We start from the raw sequence: 25,824 nt of genomic DNA, 5'->3' as shown, positions 1-25,824 counted from the left end.
ATGATATTTGCATATAAATACCCCCCCCCCCCCCCACAGAGGCTGAAATTCACACAAATTAAAAATCTCTGGGCATCTCTGAAACATGTTATATTTATTATAGTGAAAGATGTAAATTATTAATTTATTATTATTATTTTCATAATTATTATAAATGTGCATAACATTTCCTCTGATAAGTCCTAGTAGTAAAAAGTAGTTTTCTCTTAAAAAGTATCTATTTTTTTGCAAGTAGAAATGTATCCAGGCTTTACAGGGATATACAGCAAACATTGACTGTTGTCTGGTGTATTGTGACTATGTGATCTTGACAGGTTTAATACAGAGCAGAGATGAGTCTCCGTGAGGAGAGAGAGGAGGAGGGAGCTGACAAACATCTCGTCCACAGAGCAGAGATGAGTCTCCGTGAGGAGAGAGAGGAGGAGGGAGCTGACAAACATCTCCTCCACAGAGCAGAGATGAGTCAGTGTGAGGAGAGAGAGGAGGAGGGAGCTGACAAACATCTCGTCCACAGAGCAGAGCTGAGTCAGTGTGAGGAGAGAGAGGAGGAGGGAGCTGACAAACATCTCGTCCATAGAGCAGAGTCTCCACATACAAAGTATGTTAATCCTCCATTACTAGTATAAACCACAGTGTTACATTATTATGTCCTGCTAAAGTATTTTAATCCTGCTATACATATTATTTTACTTAAACTGCACTGTTACATTATTCTTTATTTTTCCTAATGAATAAAAAATGATGCTACTTACAATTTGGTGGGTGCTCCTGATATTTCTCCGGTTCTCCTATAGGCCTACATTTTTAAAGTTAGTGATGAAGCTTTAAAAGTAAACTAGAGCAACACAGCAGAGAATAGACTATAGTAATGTTGTCTCAACACAGCAGAGAATAGACTATAGTAATGTTGTCTCAACACAGCAGAGAATAGACTATAGTAATGTTGTCTCAACACAGCAGAGAACAGACTATAGTAATGTTGTCTCAACACACAGCAGAGAATAGACTATAGTAATGTTGTCTCAACACAGAGCAGAGAATAGACTATAGTAATGTTGTCTCAACACCTCTCCAACACAGCAGAGAATAGACCATAGTAATGTTGTCTCAACACCTCTCCAACACAGCAGAGAATAGACCATAGTAATGTTGTCTCAACACCTCTCCAACACCACACCAAGCTTCAGAAGGACTTGGACAATGGCTTTCTTTACAGGGTACTGGGCTGAGATCCTCTGAGGTGAAGGAAGATTCTCAGACCAGCCCCTCTGACTAGACAATGTGTCTCACCCCACTAACCATCAAATTAGCACGGTGGCCAAACTTACATAGCCTAGTTATTATGAATATATATATATATATAGTGAAGATATGAGACACACACACACACACACACACACACACACACACACACACACACACACACACACACACAGGATAATTGGCAGTATAATCTGCATACACTATGCACTACACTTTATGAATGTGTGTAGATCAATCATTCAAAACCCACAACATACGGTAGAGGCTCTTTCTAGGGAAAACAAACAAAGAGGAAAGATATCACAATCCCTTACGATAAAAAATATATATACATTAAACTCAAAAGCTTCATCCCTTTCCACTGAGAAACACGTTATCAACAAACTTGCAATTTCCTTACATCATAATAAAATAAATGATGCATGAGATGTTGACACAACAACACAAAGAAGCAGGACTTACAAAGAAACACAGCCAAGTTTTAAGCACGACTATTCACAGCTTCTTGTTTACAATCTGCAACCATCAACATGTATTCTATTCACAGCTTCTTGTTTACAATCTGCAACCATCAACATGTATTCTTAATCATCTTGACATAAACTCATGAAAGAATATATACTGCATCAACAATGTGCTTATGTGTGTATCTGAAAATCTACAATGAAAGTAAAGCATTTTTACATCAAGATCTCTTTAAAGAAACCCCACAAACACAGTGTAACCCTTGACCCCCAGAAAATGGCACTCTTAAAGTAACAGATTTACATAGAACTGCAGGCATATTTGCCACTGGGCCACCATGTAGGTACATTATAATAAATGTTGTGTTCATGTCCACAGCGTTGTGACTGAGCAGAACCCTGGACTGAAAACACCCAGTCAAACCACACCTGGACTGAAGACACCCAGTCAAACCACACCTGGACTGAAGACACCCAGTCAAACCACACCTGGACTGAAGACACCCAGTCAAACCACACCTGGACTGAAGACACCCAGTCAAACCACACCTGGACTGAAGACACCCAGTCAAACCACACCTGGACTGAAGACACCCAGTCAAACCACACCTGGACAAGGTAAAATATGCTAATACATTGGATGTTCTAACTATTGTCTGTATCAACAATTATATTCAAGTGCAAATAATGAAGCTAAACAACTTTAAACTCTGGGAAAAAATCAACTGGTAGCCTATTGTGTTGTAAAATTGTGCCGTAAAGGTGTATAGTTATAATAAAACATACATTTTCTTCTCATTTCAGATGATTTGAATGATTATAAGGTCAGTTTGAAGGTCAGTTTGGACAGTCTTGATGGAGTGAAAAACCACATGACGGAAGAGTCTGGAGACTCCGTCACCAGCACCTACTCAGAGCTCTACATCTCAGCGGGACAGAGTGAAGGGGTTAATAGCCAACATGAGGTGATACAGCTTGAGAGAACTTCCAACATGAAGACCTTCCATGACGATGCAATCGACTGCTGTAAAGTCTTTAAGATCATCCTCCCTGGTAGAGAGGAACCCAGCCAAACAGTTCTGACCAATGGCATCGCTGGCATCGGAAAAACATTCTCTGCGCGCAAGTTTGCTCTGGACTGGGCAAGAGGTTTGGAGAATCAAGATATAGATCTCCTGGTTCCCTTTTCATTCCGGGAGCTGAACTTGGTCAGAGATAAGCAGTACAGTCTTCTCAACCTGATCCATGATTTCCACCCAACGTTAAAGAAGGTCACAGCAGAGCAGCTCGCTGCCTGGAAAGTTTGCTTCATCTTCGATGGCCTCGATGAAAGCAGGTCTCCGTTGCACTTCGACACAAATGAAATCATCTCTGATGTCACAGTGACATCATCGGTGGATGCTCTGTTGACAAACCTCATCAAGAGGAACCTGCTCCCCTCGGCCCTCCTCTGGATAACCACCAGACCCGCAGCAGCCAATCGGATCCCTCCTGCATGTGTTGACATGGTGACAGAAGTGCGAGGGTTCACAGACCCCCAGAAGGAGAAGTACTTCAGGAAGAGATTCAGTGAAGAGAAGCTGGCCGACAGAGTCCTCTCACACTTGAAGACATGGAGGAGCCTCCACATCATGTGTTACATCCCACTCTTCTGTTGGATCATTGCTACCGTTCTGCTGGACATGTTGAGGACACACACCACGATAGGACAGCTGCCCAAGACCCTGACTGAGATGTGCTGCCACTTCCTGTTGGTTCAGACAAACACGAAGAAGCAGAAGTATGACGGGACTCATGATGTGAACAAGAAAGACAAAGAAAAGGGGACTCAACAGCAGCTCACTAAGACTGACAGGGATGTTCTTCTGAAGCTGGGCAAGCTGGCGTTTAAACACCTGAAGAAAAGTAGCATCGTGTTCGACCAAGAAGACCTGGAAGAGTGTGGTCTTGATGTGAAAGACGCCGCGCTGTACTCAGGAGTGTGCACACAGATCTTCAAAACAGAGAGCGTGCTGTTCCAGAAAACGGTCTACAGCTTTGTTCATCTGGTCATCCAGGAGTTTCTGGCTGCAGTCTACCTGTTCCACTGTTTCACACAGAAGAACAGGAAGGTCCTGAAGACATTCCTGGGAGACGAATACAAGAGATTGAGGAGATACAGCTCCCTCTCAGACATTTCCCTCTCAGACTTCCTGGAAGCTGCCGTGAAAAAATCCCTGGAGAGTAAAAATGGCCACCTGGACCTCTTAGTCCGCTTCCTTCATGGCCTCTCACTGCAGTCCAACCAGAGTCTGCTAGGAGACCTGCTGGGTCAGACAAAGAACAGTCCAGAGGAGATCCAGAATGCCATCCAGAACCTGAAGAAGATGTTACGTGATGAAGATGTCTCTCCTGACAGATGTATCAACATCTTCCACTGTCTGATGGAGATGAACGACCACTCATTACATCAGGAGATCCAACAGTTCCTGAAGTCAGAGAACAGATCAGAGGAACTGTCTGAGACCCAGTGTTCAGCTCTGGCCGTCATGCTGCAGATGTCAGAGGAGGTTCTGGAGGAGTTGGACCTGGACAAATACAACGCATCAGAGGAGGGGCGAAGGAGACTGGTCCCAGCTGTGAGGAACTGCAGAAAGGCTCGGTTAGTAGTTAACACATTGACTTGACTGCCAATCACGTCATGTTACGTCGCATCGAATCCAGCAGCATTTTATACAGCCGATTCCATGTTTTCCCGATCTCAACCCTGTCTGCATGCACAGGACTGCTTCAATGTCAACCCTGTCTGCATGCACAGGACTGCTTCAATGTCAACCCTGTCTGCATGCACAGGACTGCTTCAATGTCAACCCTGTCTGCATGCACAGGACTGCTTCAGTGTCAACCCTGTCTGCATGCACAGGACTGCTTCAATGTCAACCCTGTCTGCATGCACAGGACTGCTTCAATGTCAACCCTGTCTGCATGCACAGGACTGCTTCAATGTCAACCCTGTCTGCATGCACAGGACTGCTTCAATGTCAACCCTGTCTGCATGCACAGGACTGCTTCAATGTCAACCCTGTCTGCATGCACAGGACTGCTTCAGTGTCAACCCTGTCTGCATGCACAGGACTGCTTCAGTGTCAACCCTGTCTGCATGCACAGGACTGCTTCAATGTCAACCCTGTCTGCATGCACAGGACTGCTTCAATGTCAACCCTGTCTGCATGCACAGGACTGCTTCAGTGTCAACCCTGTCTGCATGCACAGGACTGCTTCAATGTCAACCCTGTCTGCATGCACAGGACTGCTTCAATGTCAACCCTGTCTGCATGCACAGGACTGCTTCAATGTCTTCACAATAAAAGCATTCCGCTTTCACAAGTTGGCCCATAATTAAGACTAGGAAAAGGATTAAGAATTCTGTGGCATTCCACAGCAATCTTTTCCAAAATGTAAAACAAATATATAATATGGAATTAATTTGGTTAATGGTAATGGAGAAATTGTAAAAGTTGTAACTTTATTAATCCCAAAGTTATTCCCAATAGGAATAAAGTCTGTGGTTCTATGGCTATGGGCTGCGGCAATCATTTAGAAAAACAAAAGGAAAATAACTAAAATTGTTCATTTTTTGGAACCATGAACTTTAGTTCAAAATATTGAATGATGAACTGAACTAGTTCATGGGGGGGGGGGCGGGGGGGGGGGGGGGGGGGGACATGGCCAAAACATCCCTGAGGGTCCCCGGCCATAAAGGTTGAGAACCCCTGGTCTATTCCACAATACTGTTTATGTCTGGATAACTAGATAGGAGATGTTTTAGTTAACTTCCATGACAGTGAACTAGGTATCATTTGTTTTGATAATCTCTTATTTAATCTGCATTTACAGACTTGTTGGCTGTAATCTCAGAAGGCCAGGTGTTGAAGCTGTGTGTTCAGCTCTCAGCTCTAATCCTTCCCATTTGAGAGAACTGGACCTCAGTAACCTGTGGAACTCAGGACTAGTGGAGCCGCTCTGTGCTTCACTGAAGAGCCCACACTGTAGACTGGAAGTTCTAAAGTAAGATACATTTACCACTTTTATTATGATCACTTCTGTTTTATTATGTACTGTATTATGTGAATATAATATGAATGCTGTGGTGAGAATGTATTAACCCATTTTGGGCGGGAACCCTTTTTGGTGTTGGCATTATGTTATGCTTTAGCTATTGAAAAATAGCAGATCTACAAGCTCATAGCGCGCCACCGAGTGTCGCGCTACGAGCTTGTAGGTCTGCTATTTTTGAAAAATCGAAGAACGACTGACATAGAAACATAGCTTTTTCAGAAAGCTGTCGGGATGTAGAAGACATTTTTAGAATCTGATCTCAGGTCAAAATAAGCTTGATGGTGAGACATGGTAGGTGAATAGGGGAAAAAAGTTAACTAATAGCTATCACAATGAAACTTCTCCAGTTGATTAATTATATTAAGACTAAGATTTTTTGTATTACAAGTTTCCTGAAATGATACGTTTAAATATGCAAATTAGGCATTATATGTGCTAATTTGCATACATTCCGGGACGATAAATCTGAAGATCAGATAAAGCCAGGTTCAAAAGTATGGTTTCATTTTGTTGACATATTAGAGACAAAGACAATTAGGGGATTTTCGATATCTCTAATTATCACTCCACAAATCAAAAAATAGTGTCAACAGGCATAAAAAAAACAAATTTTTGCCATGTTTTAGGAATAAAATGTGATGTAAATCAGGCTGTGAATGAGAAACCAACGAACCCTTCTGTAAGTTCCTGCAGAATATAGTTATGAATAAGACTGTAAAGTTGTGTGTATGTGACTGTGTAGGTGTATGTGAGTGCAACTGAAGTGGAGATTCTTTGTCCCAGGTTTGAGGAAAACTCATTTTGAGAAAACGGCCTTTAAAGATTTGTATTGTAAAATTCCAAAACGTTTTATTTGAAGCCACTATTATGAGACAAAATATCTCATCCAAACCTTGGCATCAACGTATTATGCCATATATCATTAGAAAGGTCTGGACCTCGAGCTGACTGTGGTTGGATCCAAATATGGTCACTTCCTTTGTACCAACAACCAATCATGAAAATAGAGAGGGTGGATTTTCACCCAGCAAAACGAGCTGTCATTGGCTAAAATAAACTACTAAAATAAACATCTAAATCTGTATTTTGAATGTTTATTTTGCTTTAGTTTGAAAGAAAACATGTTTAGGAAGCAAAATAGCACACAATTGAAAAATCATGATTTCACTTGCCATGTCTCGCCTTAAATGCTTGTTCCAACCCGTCACTTATGTTCTTAGTTGGCCGCTAAAAAAAAAAACATCTGAGAGGTTAGGATCTTCTTTTTCATAATATTGGGGGAAATCAAACTAACATTCAGTCTTCATAGTCTTTGATATCTAAATTGTTATCTTTCTGTTATTCTGTGCTGTCATGGTGTTGTCTATTCCACACTCTAAATACTAGATAACTAGATTTGTTCCAGTTAACTTCCATGACAGTGAACTATAGGTATCATTCATTTTGTATTGATAATCTCTTATTCAATCTGCATTTACAGACTTGCTGGCTGTGTGCTCAATAAGACAGAAGTTGAAGCTGTGTCTTCAGCTCTCAGCTCTAATCCTTCCCATTTGAGAGAACTGGACCTCAGTGAAACCGCCCTGTGGGACTCAGGACTAGTGGAGCTGCTCTGTGCTTCACTGAAGAGCCCACACTGTGGACTGGAAGTTCTAAAGTAAGATACATTTACCACTTTTATTATGATCACTTCTGTTTTATTATGTACTGTATTATGTGAATATAATATGAATGCTGTGGTGAGAATGTATTAACCCATTTTGGGCGGGAACCCTTTTTGGTGTTAGCATTATGTTATGCTTTAGCTATTGAAAAATAGCAGATCTACAAGCTCGTAGCGCGACACTCGGTGGCGCGCTACGAGCTTGTAGGTCTGCTATTTTTGAAAAATCGAAGAACGACTGACATAGAAACATAGCTTTTTCAGAAAGCTGTCGGGATGTAGAAGACATTTTTAGAATCTGATCTCAGGTCAAAATAAGCTTGATGGTGAGACATGGTAGGTGAATAGGGGAAAAAAGTTAACTAATAGCTATCACAATGAAACTTCTCCAGTTGATTAATTATATTAAGACTAAAACTTTTTGTATTACAAGTTTTCTGAAATGATACGTTTAAATATGCAAATTAGGCATTATATGTGCTCATTTGCATACATTCCGGGACGATAAATCTGAAGATCGGATAAAGCCAGGTTCAAAAGTATGGTTTCATTTTGTTGACATATTAGAGACAAAGACAATTAGGGGATTTTCGATATCTCTAATTATCACTCCACAAATCAGAAAATAGTGTCAACAGGCATAAAAAAACAAATATTTGCCATGTTTTACGAATAAAATGTGATGTAAATCAGGCTGTGAATGAGAAATCAACAAACCCTTCTGTAAGTTCCTGCAGAATATAGTTATGAATAAGCCTGTAAAGTTGTGTGTATGTGACTGTGTAGGTGTATGTGAGTGCAACTGAAGTGGAGATTCTTTGTCCCAGGTATGAGGAAAACTCATTTTGAGAAAAACGGCCTTTAAAGATTTGTATTGTAAAATTCCAAAACGTTTTATTTGAAGCCACTATTACGTATGAGACAAAATATCTCATCCAAACCTTGGCATCAACGTATTATGCCATATATCATTAGAAAGGTCTGGACCTCGAGCTGACTGTGGTTGGATCCAAATATGGTCACTTCCTTTGTACCAACAACCAATCATGAAAATAGAGAGGGTGGATTTTCACCCAGCAAAACGAGCTATCATTGGCTAAAATAAACTACTAAAATAAACATCTAAATCTGTATTTTGAACGTTTATTTTGCTTTAGTTTGAAAGAAAACATGTTTAGGAAGCAAAATAGCACAAAATTGAAAGATCATGAATTCACTTGCCATGTCTCGCCTTAAATGCTTGTTCCAACCCGTCACTTATGTTCTTAGTTGGCCGCTAAATAAAATAACATCTGAGAGGTTATGATCTTCTTTTTCATAATATTGGGTGAAATCAAACTAACATTCAGTCTTCATAGTCTTTGATATCTAAATTGTTATCTTTCTGTTATTCTGTGCTGTCATGGTGTTGTCTATTCCACACTCTAAATACTAGATAACTAGATTTGTTCCAGTTAACTTCCATGACAGTGAACTATAGGTATCATTCATTTTGTATTGATAATCTCTTATTTAATCTGCATTTACAGACTTGCTGGCTGTCAACTCAGTAAGACAGGTGTTGAAGCTGTGTCTTCAGCTCTCAGCTCTAATCCTTCCCATTTGAGAGAACTGGACCTCAGTGAAAACAACCTGCAGGACTCAGGACTAGTGGAGCTCTGTGCTTCACTGAAGAGCCCACACTGTGGACTGGAAGTTCTAAAGTAAGATACATTTACCACTTTTATTATGATCACTTCTGTTTTATTATGTACTGTATTATGTGAATATAATATGAATGCTGAATGTATTCATAAGCTTGATGGTGAGACATGGTAGGTGAATAGGGGAAAAAAGTTAACTAATAGCTATCACAATGAAACTTCTCCAGTTGATTAATTATATTAAGTCTAAGATTTTTTTGTTGAAATGATATGTTGAAATGATATGTTTAAATATGGAAATTAGGAATTATATGTGCTAATTTGCATACATTCCGGGACGATAAATCTGAAGATCAGATAAAGCCAGGTTCAAAAGTATGGTTTCATTTTGTTGACATATTAGAGACAAAGACAATTATCACTTCTGTTTTATTATGTACTGTATTATGTTAATATAATATGAATGCTGTGGTGAGAATGTATTAATAAGCTTGATATCATGGTAACCCAAGCCTATGTGCCTGAGTAGACGTTAAAATTACCCCAAGCATGTTTCAAAGTGTAAAATCTCTTTACGGCGAAGGTATCGGCTACTTCATCATATAACAGCGTTTCTCACAACGCGTTGAGGAGTTTGTAGATCTGCTATTTTTGTCTTGCGACCCGCTGTAGCTACGCCACAGTTATCAAGTTTCTTAACCCATTCTGACCTGAGATCAGATTCTAAAAATGTCTTCTGCATCCTGACAGTTTTCATTCTGACCTGAGATCAGATTCTAAAAATGTCTTCTATGTCAGTCGCTCTTCGATTTAAAAGAAATAGCAGACCTACAAGCTCATAGCGCGCCACTCGGTGGCGCGCTATGAGCTTGTAGATCTGTTATTTTTCAATAGCTAAAGCACGACACGATGCTAACACCAAAATGGGTTCCCGCCCAAAATGGGTTAATAATATGTCCACGACAAATCCGATATTTTTAAAACGTATTATTAAAAAACGGCGAATTAAACATTTATTAATTCATTCATTAATTAATTTATGTATGTTTTAATCTGGTGTTTCAGACTGGCTAACTGCTTCCTGTCAGAGAGATGCTGTGAAGCTCTGGCCTCAGCTGTAAGCTCTAATCCCTCCCTAAGAGAGTTGGACCTGAGCCTCAACGTGGTGAATGATTCAGTTCTGGAGAACTGCAAGTGAGTAGACTTGGGCTGTGTCCATGTTGGACAGTGAGTAGACTTGGGCTGTGTCCATGTTGGACAGTGCAGTGTTTCCCTTAACAGTGTATCTCTGCCACAAAGGGCCCTATCTTGCGTCAGGGGCACTTTCTCCGTAATTTGGGGATTTAGCATTGTGTAAGAGGCGTTCCCCCATTAAATTAGCTATCTTATGCCACAGTCTAAATCCTTAAAACACCTCCGCTACCCGTTACATTATGCATAGGTGTGGTTTGGGCGTTACGCAACTTAAACCAATCAGTGTGCCAGGTACCATAATCCATTATACCTGGAGTGAACCTTATGGAAGAGCAACGCGTGCTGCCTTGGAATATATTTAAATTAGATACAGAGGGTTGTTGTGTGTGTTCACATTACGGGTGGTTTGAAGAGACGATTTCCGTTGTCCTAAACCTGTGTGCATAAGATAGCAAATATAGGGAAAGCGCATCAACACGCGTACAGACACACCTCCAGCCGCAAACATGTATAGTGGGTTGTGTGGCCGCAAGATAACGTTTACGCATAGTGGAAGCTCCTAAATGAGTAATTCACGTAAAGTGTTTAATGCTTGCGGGTAAGACATGGGATACGATACAGCCCAAAGTCACAAATCATGAGAAGAACAACAACACAATGCAGTGCCTCAAAGGTATAAAAGGACAGTGGAGTGCTATAGGGGTTAAGGTGGAGTCTGAGGAGGTGATGAGATCCAAACTGGGCAGCAGTGAGTATGTCTGGATGAGCTGCAGGGCCAAGATAATGACAGGAGAAACACTGTAGTGTCAGCTAGTGGAGACGTTGTGTTAGACAGTTAGACATTGATGCATTGTTGTTCTACTTCCTACAGAGTGAAACACTGTAGTGTCAGCTAGTGGAGACGTTGTGTTAGACAGTTAGACATTGATGCATTGTTGTTCTACTTCCTACAGAGTGAAACACTGTAGTGTCAGCTAGTGGAGACGTTGTGTTAGACAGTTAGACATTGATGCATTGTTGTTCTACTTCCTACAGAGTGAAACACTGTAGTGTCAGCTAGTGGAGACGTTGTGTTAGACAGTTAGGGCCGGTTTAGTTTTAAACCATCCTTTTAATCTTGGTTTTGTTTTTTTAATCTTGGTTTTAATTTTCACAGTAAACCTGGATTAATGTCAATCCTGTTGCACCACTACTTTAAACTTTGATTTAAGTATCAATAAGGGATTAATTCTAAACCAGCAGGAGAGGAGGTTTAATTGAAAACAACATGGCAGCATATATACCTCTACATGTTTGTTGTTGTTTGGGAAACTATCGGAGGAAGTGGTGGTGTGTGTGATCGACGGAACAGATCTATAAACCTACCACGCACCACGGAGTGACCATACGTCTGTTGTTTTTTTTAGCGAGCGAGACGACTTTTATTATTATATATATTTTTGCTGCAGGCACTATAATTTAAACATTCTCAAATATGAATGAAATAGTAATGCTAATGATGCTCACGACTGCTGCTGTTTATTTACAGCGCAAAACCAAGATGGCGGACACACAACAAAGTTTAATCCATGAATGAATCACAGTTTAAAGTTTTAATCACAGTTTAATGGATTTTAATCACAGGTTAAGGATTTATTCACAGATCTGTTGAGCAATGCTTAAAATTAAGTGGTGCAACACAACTCGAATTAAAATTAATCCTTGATCAACAAATCCCTGATTAACACTAAACTAAACTTTATTTAATCTTTCTTGGTGCAAACGGCCCTTAGACATTGATGCATTGTTGTTCTACTTCCTACAGAGTGAAACACTGTAGTGTCAGCTAGTGGAGACGTTGTGTTAGACAGTTGGACATTGATGCATTGTTTGTTGTTCTACTTCCTACAGAGTCAAACATGGAGGAGAAGATTGGCTTACTAATCCTCAACTGATCAGTCAACTCATTACAAAACGTGAGTATCTGTGTCTACATTAACATTTTATACACTGTATACTTGGTTGATGTTGTCCTGAAAACTCTTGTGCTCTCTACTCTGTGCTCTTGGCCTGGTCCTTAACACATCAAGATGAGGTCATGTGGTCTGACAGAAACAATGGGCCTCATTCACTAACCTGGTCGTAAACAACATGTATTTCGTCTATATTGGCATAAGTTCAGTTCTGACGTGCGATGCATGAAAGGTGGTGCAGAGCCGTGATGTGTGCAGATCACAAGTGATCTCCCGTGTCGGTCATTGGCATGGTTCCACGCTCCATTTAACAACATACAAGACAACCGGAAATATAAATCACACCTGTGTGAACTGAGCGGTGCAACTATACATTTACTGTTATAGTTACTGTACTGCACTGTGCTCTGTACTGTATTGTAGTGTACTGTGCTCTGTACTGTATTGTAGTGTACTGTGCTCTGTACTGTATTGTACTGTACTGTGCTCTATGCTGTACTTTGATTATTTTGGGGAAGGGAAGAGAGAGACAGACAGGTACACAGAGAGACAGACAGGTACACATAGAGACAGACAGGTACACAGAGAGACAGACAGGTACACAGAGAGACTGACAGGTACACAGAGAGACAGAAAGGTACACAGAGAGACAGACAGGTACACAGAGAGACAGACAGGTACACACAGAGACAGACGGGTACACAGAGAGACAGACAGGTACACATAGAGAGACAGACAGGTACACAGAGAGACAGACAGGCACACAGAGAGACAGACAGGTACACAGAGAGACAGACAGGTACACAGAGAGACAGACAGGCACACAGAGAGACAGACGGGTACACACAGAGAGACAGACACAGAAACAGACAGGTACACAGAGAGACAGACAGGTACAGAGAGAGACAGACAGACAGGTACACATTAACACAGAGACAGACAGGTACACAGAGAGAAAGACAGGTACACACAGAGACAGACACATAGAGATAGACAGGTACACAGAGAGACAGACATATAGAGATAGACAGGTACACAGAGAGACAGACATATAGAGACAGACAGGTACACAGAGAGACAGACAGGTACACACAGAGAGACAGACACAGAGACAGACAGGTACACATAGAGACAGACAGGTACACAGAGAGACAGACAGGTACAGAGAGAGACATACAGACAGGTACACATTAACACAGAGACAGACAGGTACACACAGAGACAGACACATAGAGATAGACAGGTACACAGAGAGACAGACATATAGAGACAGACAGGTACACAGAGAAACAGACAGGTACACAGAGAGACAGACAGGTACACACAGAGAAAGACGGGTACACAGAGAGACAGACAGGTACACAGAGAGACAGACAGGTACACACAGAGAAAGACGGGTACACAGAGAAACAGACAGGTACACAGAGAGACAGACAGGTACACACAGAGAAAGACGGGTACACAGAGAGACAGACAGGTACACAGAGAGACAGACATATAGAGACAGACAGGTACACAGAGAGACAGACAGGTACACACAGAGAAAGACGGGTACACAGAGAGACAGACAGGTACACAGAGAGACAGACATATAGAGACAGACAGGTACACAGAGAGACAGGTACACAGAGAGACAGACAGGTACACAGAGAGACAGACAGGTACACAGAGAGACAGACAGGCACACAGAGAGACAGACAGGTACACAGAGAGACAGACAGGTACACAGAGAGACAGATAGGTACACAGAGAGACAGACAGGTACACAGAGAGACAGACAGGTACACAGAGAGACAGACAGGTACACACAGAGACAGACAGGTACAGAGAGAGACAGACAGGTACAGAGAGAGACAGACAGGTACACAGAGAGACAGACAGGTACACAGAGAGACAGACAGGTACACACAGAGACAGACAGGTACACAGAGAGACAGACAGGTACAGAGAGAGACAGACAGGTACACATTAACACAGAGACAGACAGGTACACACAGAGACAGACAGGTACAGAGAGAGACAGACAGGTACAGAGAGAGACAGACAGGTACACAGAGAGACAGACAGGTACACAGAGAGACAGACAGGTACACACAGAGACAGACAGGTACACAGAGAGACAGACAGGTACAGAGAGAGACAGACAGGTACACATTAACACAGAGACATACAGGTACACACAGAGACAGACACATAGAGACAGACAGGTACACAGAGAGACAGGTACACAGAGAGACAGACAGGCACACAGAGAGACAGACAGGCACACAGAGAGACAGACAGGTACACACAGAGACAGACAGGTACACAGAGAGACAGACAGGTACACAGGGAGACAGACAGGTACACACAGAGACAGACAGGTACACAGAGAGACAGACAGGTACAGAGAGAGACAGACAGGTACACATTAACACAGAGACAGACAGGTACACACAGAGACAGACACATAGAGATAGACAGGTACACAGAGAGACAGACACATAGAGACAGACAGGTGATTGGGGGGGGGGGGTTGTCCCCAGATTATTGTGGGGGGTCCCCAGATGGCCAAAAATGTCAAATAGTGTAAGAAAGTGGAAAATATTGTGGAAATAGCAGATGTACAAGCTCACAATGACTCAAACTAAATGGAATGCCTACAATTCCAAGTGCTTGTCAATGTTGATTATTAAAACTGGACGTATATGATTATTTTGGGGGTCCTCAGTTCAAATATGATTATTTTGGGGGTCCTCAGTTCAAATATGATTATTTTGGGGGGTCTCCAGTTCAAATATGATTATTTTGGGGGGTCTCCAGTTCAAATATGATTATTTTGGGGCGTCTCCAGTTCAAATATGATTATTTTGGGGGGGTCTCCAGTTCAAATATGATTATTTTGGGGGTCCTCAGTTCAAATATGATTATTTTGTGGGTCTCCAGTTCAAATATGATTATTTTGGGGGTCCTCAGTTCAAATATGATTATTTTGGGGGTCCTCAGTTCAAATATGAATATTTTGGGGGTCCTCAGTTCAAATATGAATATTTTGGGGGTCCTCAGTTCAAATATGATTATTTTTGGGGTCCCCAGTTCAAATAAAATCACACTGTAGAATGTCTCTGCCCAGGGGTGGAGAGACATTCTGCCCCCTGGTGGTTGGACTCTGACAGTGACGATCTTTTTTATTACATTTTAATTGTATCGAGTCTTAATTTAGTCGACTAAGACTAGACTAAGACTAAATAATGTACAAATGACTAATATAGGACTAAATCTGTTGCCAAAATTAATACTGCAGTGAGTTTGTAGATGTGTGTGTGTGTGTGTGTGTGTGTGTGTGTGTGTGTGTGTGTGTGTGTGTGTGTGTGTGTGTGTGTGTGTGTGTGTGTGTGTGTGTGTGTGTGTGTGTGTGTGTGTGTGTGTGTGTGCGTGCGTGCATGTCGGTGTCAGTCAGTGAATGATGTATTTAATGTTTACTGTGTTGTTTTCTCATCAGATTTCCAGCGTCTCACACTGGACTCAAACACAGCACACTGTGACCTCTCTCTGTCTGAGGACAACAGGAAGGTCACACTGGGGTCACAGAGGTCAGGGGGTCAGCGTCCTCCTAAACACCCAGACAGGTTTGATTTCTATGAACAAGTTCTGAGTTCACAGAGTGTGACTGGACGCTGTTCCTGGGAGGTAGAGTGCAGTGGAGACGTTCGTATAGCAGTGGCTGACGGAACAATCAGCAGGAAAGGACGTGGTCGTGACTGTTTGTTTGGATTGAATGATAAGTCCTGGAGTCTGAACTGTGGTTCCAGTTACCGTGTCGAACACAACGGACAGACGACTGTCCTCACTGTCAGTCCCTCTAAAGGCTCCAACAGAGTATCGGTGTATGTGGACCGTCCCGCTGGGACTCTGTCCTTCTACACAGGATGCTCTGACTCACTGAGTCACCTGTACACCTTCCAGACCAGGTCCACTGGACCTCTCTATGCTGGGTTTGGGATCTGGTTCTCCTCCTCCTCCTCCTCCTCCTCAGCGTGTCTGTGTGAGCAGTAAGTATAATGGACACATACACATTTAATTCCAGACCACGTCCACACACACACACACACACACACACACACACACACACACGTAACACACACGTAACACACACACACACACACACACACACACACACACACACACACACACACACACGTAACACACACACACACACACACACACACACACACACACACACACACACACACACACACACACGTAACACACACACACACACACACACACACACACACACACACACACACGTAACACACACACACACACACACACACACACACACACACGTACGTAACACACACACACACACACACACACACACACACACACACACACACACACGTAACACACACACACACACACACACACACGTACGTAACACACACACACACACACACACACACGTACGTAACACACACACACACACACACACACACACACACACACTGGACCTCTCTATGCTGGGTTCTGGTTCTGGTCCTCCCTCTGCTCCTCCTCAGCGTGTCTGTGTGAGCAGTAAGTATAATGGACACACATTTAATTGTAGTCCTATTTTAGTCATTTGTACATTATTTAGTCTTAGTCTAGTCTTAGTCGACTAAATTAAGACTCAATACAATTAAAATGTAATAAAGAAGATCGTCACTGTCGGGTGAAGTGTTAGAGTCCAACCACCAGGGGGCAGAATGTCTTAAAGTCTCCACAGTGTGATTTAATTTCAACTGAGGACCCCCAAAATAATCATATTTGAACTGAGGACCCCCTAAATAATCATATTTGAACTGGAGACCCCCAAAATAATCATATTTGAACTGGGGACCCCCCAAAATAATCATATTTGAACTGGGGACCCCCAAAATAATCATATTTGAACTGGGGACCCCCAAAATAATAACGCACTTACTTTAACCCATTTTGGGCGGGAACCCATTTTGGTGTTAGCATCATGTCGTGTTTTAGCTATTGAAAAATAGCAGATCTACAAGCTCGTAGCGCGCCACTCGGTGGCGCGCTATGAGCTTGTAGGTCTGCTATTTTTGAAAGAGCGAAGAGCGACTGACATAGAAGACATTTTTAGAATCTGATCTCAGGTCAGAATGGAAAACTGTGAGGATATAGAAGACATTTTTATCTCAGGTCAGAATGGAAAACTGTCAGGATATAGAAGACATTTTTAGAATCTGATCTCAGGTCAGAATGGAAAACTGTCAGGATATAGAAGACATTTATAGAATCTGATCTCAGGTCAGAATGGAAAACTGTGAGGATATAGAAGACATTTATAGAATCTGATCTCAGGTCAGAATGGAAAACTGTGAGGATATAGAAGACATTTTTAGAATCTGATCTCGGGTCAGAATGGAAAACTGTCAGGATATAGAAGACATTTTTAGAATCTGATCTCAGGTCAGAATGGAAAACTGTCAGGATATAGAAGACATTTTTAGAATCTGATCTCAGGTCAGAATGGGTTAATAACAACGCTATCGGATGTACAGAGCACGAGCTGGAACAACATATTATTTTCAGATGGGGGTCGGCGGCCAATTACATATAATTGTTGGGGTCCTTGACATGAAATATTGAGCACCACTGATACAGAAACATATAGGTATTTCAGAAAACTGTCAGGCCTAAATGGGTTAATTTTTTTAACAAGTTACAAGAGAATGAGCTTTCCGGGCCATTTGAATCATTATAATTCATCCTCCAATGTTAATCTACAGATTAATGAGAACCTTTGTGAACCTGTACATATTTATTAATGAATTTAACTGGGGACCCCCAAAATAATCATTTTTGAACTGGGGACCCCCAAAATAGCCATATTTGAATATGACCCCCCCCCCCCACACACACGCACACACACACACACAGCATCGTCACTCAAAGTTAACATTGGAATCTATAATTTTATTGTGTGTGTGTGTGTGTGTGTGTGTGTGTGTGTGTGTGTGTGTGTGTGTGTGTGTGTGTGTGTGTGTGTGTGTGTGTGTGTGTGTGTGTGTGTGTGTGTGTGTGTGTGCGCGCGCGCGTCTCTAGACTCCTTCATTCCAACATGGACACAGTGAGGACAGAACCCTCTAGACTCCATCATTCCAACATGGACACAGTGAGGACAGAACCCTCTAGACTCCATCATTCCAACATGGACACAGTGAGTACAGAACCCTCTAGACTCCATCATTCCAACATGGACACAGTGAGGACAGAACCCTCTAGACTCCATCATTCCAACATGGACACAGTGAGGACAGAACCCTCTAGACTCCATCATTCCAACATGGACATAGTGAGGACAGAACCCTCTAGACTCCATCATTCCAACATGGACATAGTGAGGACAGAACCCTCTAGACTCCATCATTCCAACATGGACACAGTGAGGACAGAACCCTCTAGACTCCATCATTCCAACATGGACACAGTGAGGACAGAACCCTCTAGACTCCATCATTCCAACATGGACACAGTGAGTACAGAACCCTCTAGACTCCATCATTCCAACATGGACATAGTGAGGACAGAACCCTCTAGACTCCATCATTCCAACATGGACATAGTGAGTACAGAACCCTCTAGACTCCATCATTCCAACATGGACACAGTGAGGACAGAACCCTCTAGACTCCATCATTCCAACATGGACACAGTGAGGACAGAACCCTCTAGACTCCATCATTCCAACATGGACACAGTGAGTACAGAACCCTCTAAGCTAAATTCCAATACCCAAAATCTCGGGCACTCGCTCACTCCCACTCGGTCACTCGGGGTCATTCCAGCGTGACCCGGAAATGGTTAACGTTCCGATTGTTAAAGTGCTCCATCGAGGAGGAGAGGAGAGTCGAGTGGAGGAGCCGAGTGGGCTCGAGGAGACCGCATATAGCGAGTGTACATCGGGTGCAGGCTCGGTGGGGTATTTTGTCTCCTCGCAGCGGATTTCCACATCACGTGTACATGTTTTTTTTCCTTCTCCAGTGACATAAGTCCGCCTCCTCCACGTGTGGCACAGAAAACACTGCTTGAAACCCGATACATGCACCCCCCCCCCCCCCCCATCTACCGGCCGGCTGAGTCGCTGACCCAACACACACATGCACCGCACGCACTGTGCCGTGAAAGTGAAAGGACCACAACAAGCCACTGGCTTTATTGCGTTGTGTGATATAAGCATAATAAAAGTAGGATATATAAATTAGGCCGGCTATATTGTGCGCACCTCAAAAGCTATAGTTAATTTATCTCTGTGCATGCCTGAATGCACAGACTGCTATGAATGACAAATGTATTTATTTATATGTGGTCTGTACTGAATATGTAAGTCAGAGAGACTATACCTAATTCCTGTTATAGTGTCCGTTATTTGCAAAGACTGTCGGAGGAGGACTGTCTGTCAGGAGGGGGGGGGGGGTGGGGGATTTATACGTGTGCGCATCCTGGCGCTTATTCACTATTTCAGGAATAAATAGCCTTGCCTTGCACATGTTACCAATACATACACATTGGCCTCGGTTACATGCACAAGATGATGAATTGTCTATTCTGTAGACTGTACTGCTCTGTTCGGAGTTCCAGTGATCCAGCTGTGTGGCACTGTATTGTTCCACCACTTTTCCTTTGGCAATGTAAACGTATGTTTTCCCATGCCAATAAAGCCCTTTGAATTGAATTGAATTGATACACGTCATTAGTGATCGCGGAATGTGCCGTCGCTTTGAAATGACAGCGTAGTACATTCCGATTATAGAGGAAAATTCGACCACCACTCTGTCCTCGCATCGAATCCTCTCCTCCTCCTCTCCTCCTCGCTGGGGGCGGAGCCGAGGAGCGAGTGGAGGACGCGAGGAGAGTGAGCGAGTGTGAAAGTTGCGGTATTGGAATTTAGCTCTAGACTCCATCATTCCAACATGGAAACAGTGAGGACAGAACCCTCTAGACTCCATCATTCCAACATGGACACAGTGAGGACAGAACCCTCTAGACTCCATCATTCCAACATGGACATAGTGAGGACAGAACCCTCTAGACTCCATCATTCCAACATGGACACAGTGAGGACAGAACCCTCTAGACTCCATCATTCCAACATGGACACAGTGAGTACAGAACCCTCTAGACTCCATCATTCCAACATGGACATAGTGAGGACAGAACCCTCTAGACTCCATCATTCCAACATGGACACAGTGAGTACAGAACCCTCTAGACTCCATCATTCCAACATGGACATAGTGAGGACAGAACCCTCTAGACTCCATCATTCCAACATGGACATAGTGAGTACAGAACCCTCTAGATTCCATCATTCCAACATGGACACAGTGAGTACAGAACCCTCTAGACTCCATCATTCCAACATGGACATAGTGAGGACAGAACCCTCTAGACTCCATCATTCCAACATGGACACAGTGAGTACAGAACCCTCTAGACTCCATCATTCCAACATGGACACAGTGAGGACAGAACCATCTGCTCTGCACAATAATCACAGTGACTGAACATCAGGAAAGACACTGATCGTTTCCTGTCTGCTTTGTTGTGTCTTTCAGAGCCATTTTAGGCTAGGCCCTGCCCGAAAACGTCGGGTTGGGTCGGGTTGGGGCAGAAATTGACAACTCTACTGGCAACGCATGTTATAACATCGGCCAAAGAGTCAGGACTCAGCCAGCAGTCAGTTAGCAAGGATATTACATCTGTATGAGCTGACGCTGTGGAAAAGTCTTGGGTTCATCTTTGTCTAATTACTGATTTTATTTTCCCTTTCTCTATATTCTCTGTAGGGTACGATGCCTTTGCATGGCGAGATGGAAGAATGTCCTGTTACAGAGTCACTGTCCTCTCTGGAAGTTCATGCTGTTACAGAGTCACTGTCCTCTCTGGAAGTTCATGCTGTTACAGAGTCACTGTCCTCTCTGGAAGTTCATGCTGTTACAGATTCACTGTCCTCTCTGGAAGTTCATGCTGTTACAGATTCACTGTCCTCTCTGGAAGTTCATGCTGTTACAGAGTCACTGTCCTCTCTGGAAGTTCATGCTGTTACAGAGTCACTGTCGTCTCTGGAAGTTCATGCTGTTACAGAGTCACTGTCCTCTCTGGAAGTTCATGCTGTTACAGAGTCACTGTCCTCTCTGGAAGTTCATGCTGTTACAGAGTCACTGTCCTCTCTGGAAGTTCATGCTGTTACAGATTCACTGTCCTCTCTGGAAGTTCATGCTGTTACAGAGCCACTGTCCTCTCTGGAAGTTCATGCTGTTACAGAGTCACTGTCCTCTCTGGAAGTTCATGCTGTTACAGATTCACTGTCCTCTCTGGACATCCAAGATGAAACTGAGCTAAGTTCACAGACATTTACACCCGACATCGTTCTTGTGGAAAACAAGGAACGCTACAGGTTCCACTGCACCCACGCTGGACTGTTCCAATGCAGTGTGACCGGCCTGGGGTTGAAGATGGAGACAGAGGGAGAGGTGACTTACGGGACAGTCCCGTGGCACCGGGGCCTTCTGTCCCAGCTGAGCAAGAGGCCCGCGGGACCACTGTTTGACATCAAAGGTCCTCAGGGGTCCGTGTGTCAGTTGCAATTTCCACACTGTGAGATCCTCTCCACGGGTGGAGGCAAGTCCTTGTCTGTTGTCCACGTGGTGGATGATGACGGCGTTGAGCTGATCAAACCCCGTGTGGTCACAGAAACTCATGTTATCATAGATGTAACCGGGTTGTCTTTATTTGGTCTCATCATGAAAAAGCTGTTCGGGCCCAGGCCTATCAAGGCACTGGTGGCACTGTTTTATTCGCCACCGATTGAGCATGATGATGACCCCATGTCAATGCTGAATGTACTGCTGCTACCCAACAATGTGGTGCTGAGTGACGTGAAGAAGGAAAGGAAGGAGATGCACGGAGAAGAGAGTTACATCGAAAAGCCTCCCTGCGTACTAATCCCAAAGAAGAAATATACCCTCTCCACCTCGCATCGGGATGATGCCGTCGTCATTGAACCACACAGAGCAGGCTTTGAAGTCGACGGATCGTGCTATCACAATTACATCACGACGTTTCAAGTGACTTTCGAGAAAAGGATGAAGATGGTCGAGCTGCTTCTAAGGGACTGCGACACCTCTGTCTGTGCGTGGGAAAGCTGCGTGAACTTTTCAGCTCCTGCTGTGAGCCGACAACAGAGCCAACTCGTTCAGCGCACAGCGAGTCTCGCGGCAGAAGACACCCTCTCACCCAAATACGGTGAAATGGCACAGATTAACAATTCAAATATACACACCTAGAAAACACCCGATCTCACTCTCCCAATCCCTCACGCGGTGAAATAGCAATCTGTCGCGGTCAAAACAGTAGTAGTGTAACATGTAGGGATTTTGGGGGTTTATGTAGGGACTTAAACAGTAGTAGTGTAACATGTAGGGATTGTGGGGGTTTATGTCGGGACTTAAACAGTAGTAGTGTAACATGTAGGGATTGTGGGGGTTTATGTAGGGACTTAAACAGTAGTGTAACATGTAGGGATTGTGGGGGTTTATGTCGGGACTTAAACAGTAGTAGTGTAACATGTAGGGATTGTGGGGGTTTATGTATAAAACAGTAGTAGTGTAACATGTAGGGATTGTGGGGGTTTATGTAGGGACTTGAACAGTAGTAGTGTAACATGTAGGGATTGTGGGGGTTTATGTAGGGACTTAAACAGTAGTAGTGTAACATGTAGGGGTTGTGGGGGTTTATGTAGGGACTTAAACAGTAGTAGTGTAACATGTAGGGATTGTGGGGGTTTATGTCTGGACTTAAACAGTAGTAGTGTAACATGTAGGGATTGTGGGGGTTTATGTCGGGACTTGCCAGTCCGTGCTATTTCACCGCGGTGAGATGGGCCTCGATGGTTCGTTTCTGTTCATAATTTGAACACTTTTATTTCTTGCAGCACAATCTACAGGAGCGGCTGCTTCCATACCAGCACAATCTACAGGAGCGGCTGCTTCCATACCAGGTGAGTCTCTAGCTTGTAGATCTGTTGTTACTTCCATACCAGGTGAGTCTCTAGCTTGTAGATCTGTTGTTACTTTGGATGTTTTAGCGTGACGCTGTAGTGAGGTCAAGTAGGACGTTAATTCATGAACAAACACGTTTAAATAAGGAGATAAGATATAAGAGATTTCTGCAGCAACGATCTATAACGATATCTATAACGCACACACACTGTGTGTGTGTGTGTGTGTGTGTGTGTGTGTGACATGTGTATGTATATATATATATATACTACCAGCACAAACTGTATCACTTTATTGCAATTTTTAAATAAGAATTGTTAGCTCCTATATGGCACTTTCCATTTTAAAACAATGTCAAATGAAAACCAACAACTCAACGTTCAATCCTCCTTAACTTCAGCGAAACACTTTGTGGACCAACATCGGCGTTTCCTGGTCGACAGGGTGAGGAACGTGGGTCCCATCCTAGATGTACTCTTTGAGAAGGACATCCTAGACAATGAGGGCTACAGCAATGTGATGTCCAATCCCACCACTCAGGACAAGATGAGGGCGATCTATGCTCTCCTGACCTCCAGCAGAGCCAGAGACACTTTGCACAAAGCTCTCCAGGAATACGAGCGTTCTCTCCTTGAAGATCTGTAAGTCATTTGCATTTAATTAACCCATTTTGTGGCGGGGGCCCCTTGTGGTGTTTTAAAGCATTATGTTACTGTATACTTTAGCTGTTGAAAAATGGCAGATCTACAAGCTACGAACTTGTAGGTCTTTTGTTTTTAAATCGTGAGAATGTGCCTCGAATCTTTGAATATATATTATTACAGAGTGAACATTTTAACTTCTGGGGAGGTCCCTGGAACAACATATTATTTTCAGATGGGGGTCGGTGGCCAATTACATATAATGTTTGGGGTCCTTGACATGAAATATTGAGCACCACTGATACAGAAACATGAGGTATTTCAGAAAACTGTCAGAATTTAGAAGACATTTTATAAATTTCGACGTTTTTTTTTTACAAGTTACAAGAGAATGGAGCTTTTCGGGCCGTGTTATTTGAATCATTATAATTCATCCTCTTGATTCCCAAGAGCCCCACACTTTCATTACAATGTTAATCTACAGATTGATGAGAACCTTTGTGAACCTGTACATATTTATTAATGTACGATCAGCCCTTAAAACAAGGCTCCAGACTTCCCAAAACAAACTGGTCAGGCTACAACTTGGTCTCACTCCCCGAACCCACCTCACCCCTGTCCACTTTGACAGGCTGGAATGGCTTTGGGTTGATGACAGAGTAGAGCATCTTGCAATGGGTCTGGTCCACAAGATTCACAACACCACTAAGATACCCATGTACCTGTCTAAATACTTCACCAAGATACCCATGTACCTGTCTAAATACTTCACTAAGATACCCATGTACCTGTCTAAATACTTCACTAAGATACCCATGTACCTGTCTAAATACTTCACTAAGATACCCATGTACCTGTCTAAATACTTCACCAAGATACCCATGTACCTGTCTAAATACTTCACTAAGATACCCATGTACCTGTCTAAATACTTCACCAAGATACCCATGTACCTGTCTAAATACTTCACTAAGATACCCATGTACCTGTCTAAATACTTCACCAAGATACCCATGTACCTGTCTAAATACTTCACTAAGATACCCATGTACCTGTCTAAATACTTCACCAAGATACCCATGTACCTGTCTAAATACTTCCTTAATGCCAATGAAGTCCACACCCACAACACCAGAGGGAGTTCAACAAACCATGTGCAACCCAGATTCGGCACAAACAAGGGATTAAATTATTTTCGCTCCTATGCCACCAAAATGTGGAACGCCCTACCAACAGTCATTAAGACATGCGAATCCCCTGACTCCTTCAAAACTGCCCTCAAAGGGCACCTACCGACGGCTGCAATTTGAAACTGGCCCCCGTAAAATCTGAATGTGTGTTTCTGCACAGATATGGTTATTCACAGCAGCGGTCTTGTTCTTCTTCTCCTGTTAGGAAGTAAGTGATGCTGTTGATGGACCAGGAGTGCTGTGCTTCCCTGCGTGGCCACCAGATGTCCCCCTTCGCCGTGGCGTCCATATTGCCTGTGTCTCAGCCTTTGTCCCGTGCTTGTTCATGGGATTTGGGTGGTGGGGGGGGGGGGGGGAGACACGCACGCACATTGTGATTGGCCGGAATGAAATGGTGTACAGTATGACGACGAGAGCACCCCTCACTTCACACAGGTGTGATTTTTATTGCTCTGTAAAGCTCTTTGAGCTGAACTTCATGTCATGAAAAGTGCTGTACAAATACATGTATGTAAATGTAATGTAATGTAGATCATTATTAAATATCACTGTCGGATGCATTCATGGATGTTTGATTTGTGACATTTCACACAAACTGTAACTCACAATAATGCCAAATAAAGTGATTTTACAGGACTGGACTTGGACTCGACTAGAAGTTAATGGTGTGCATT

At 43.0% G+C, this 25,824-nt stretch overlaps 1 protein-coding gene across 1 annotated transcript; it reads left to right on the top strand.

Moving 5' to 3' along the window:
• The first annotated feature begins 2,230 nt into the window (after positions 1-2,230).
• On the top strand, positions 2,231-25,565 carry LOC308326208 (NACHT, LRR and PYD domains-containing protein 1-like). Its single transcript, XM_080779016.1, has 8 exons — positions 2,231-2,345; positions 2,532-4,368; positions 5,604-5,755; positions 15,759-16,301; positions 21,620-22,564; positions 23,253-23,318; positions 23,720-23,960; positions 25,356-25,565. Exons 2-8 carry the CDS (start codon positions 2,600-2,602, stop codon positions 25,360-25,362), a joined length of 3,723 nt encoding a protein of 1,240 aa, XP_080635142.1. The 5' UTR covers positions 2,231-2,345; positions 2,532-2,599; the 3' UTR covers positions 25,363-25,565.
• The last annotated feature ends 259 nt before the right edge of the window (positions 25,566-25,824 follow it).

This window comes from Protomyctophum bolini, assembly GCF_963924005.1.
Source record: "Protomyctophum bolini genome assembly, chromosome: 2".
NCBI classification, from domain to species: Eukaryota; Metazoa; Chordata; class Actinopteri; order Myctophiformes; family Myctophidae; genus Protomyctophum; species Protomyctophum bolini.
This window is presented reverse-complemented; position numbering and strand designations above follow the sequence as displayed.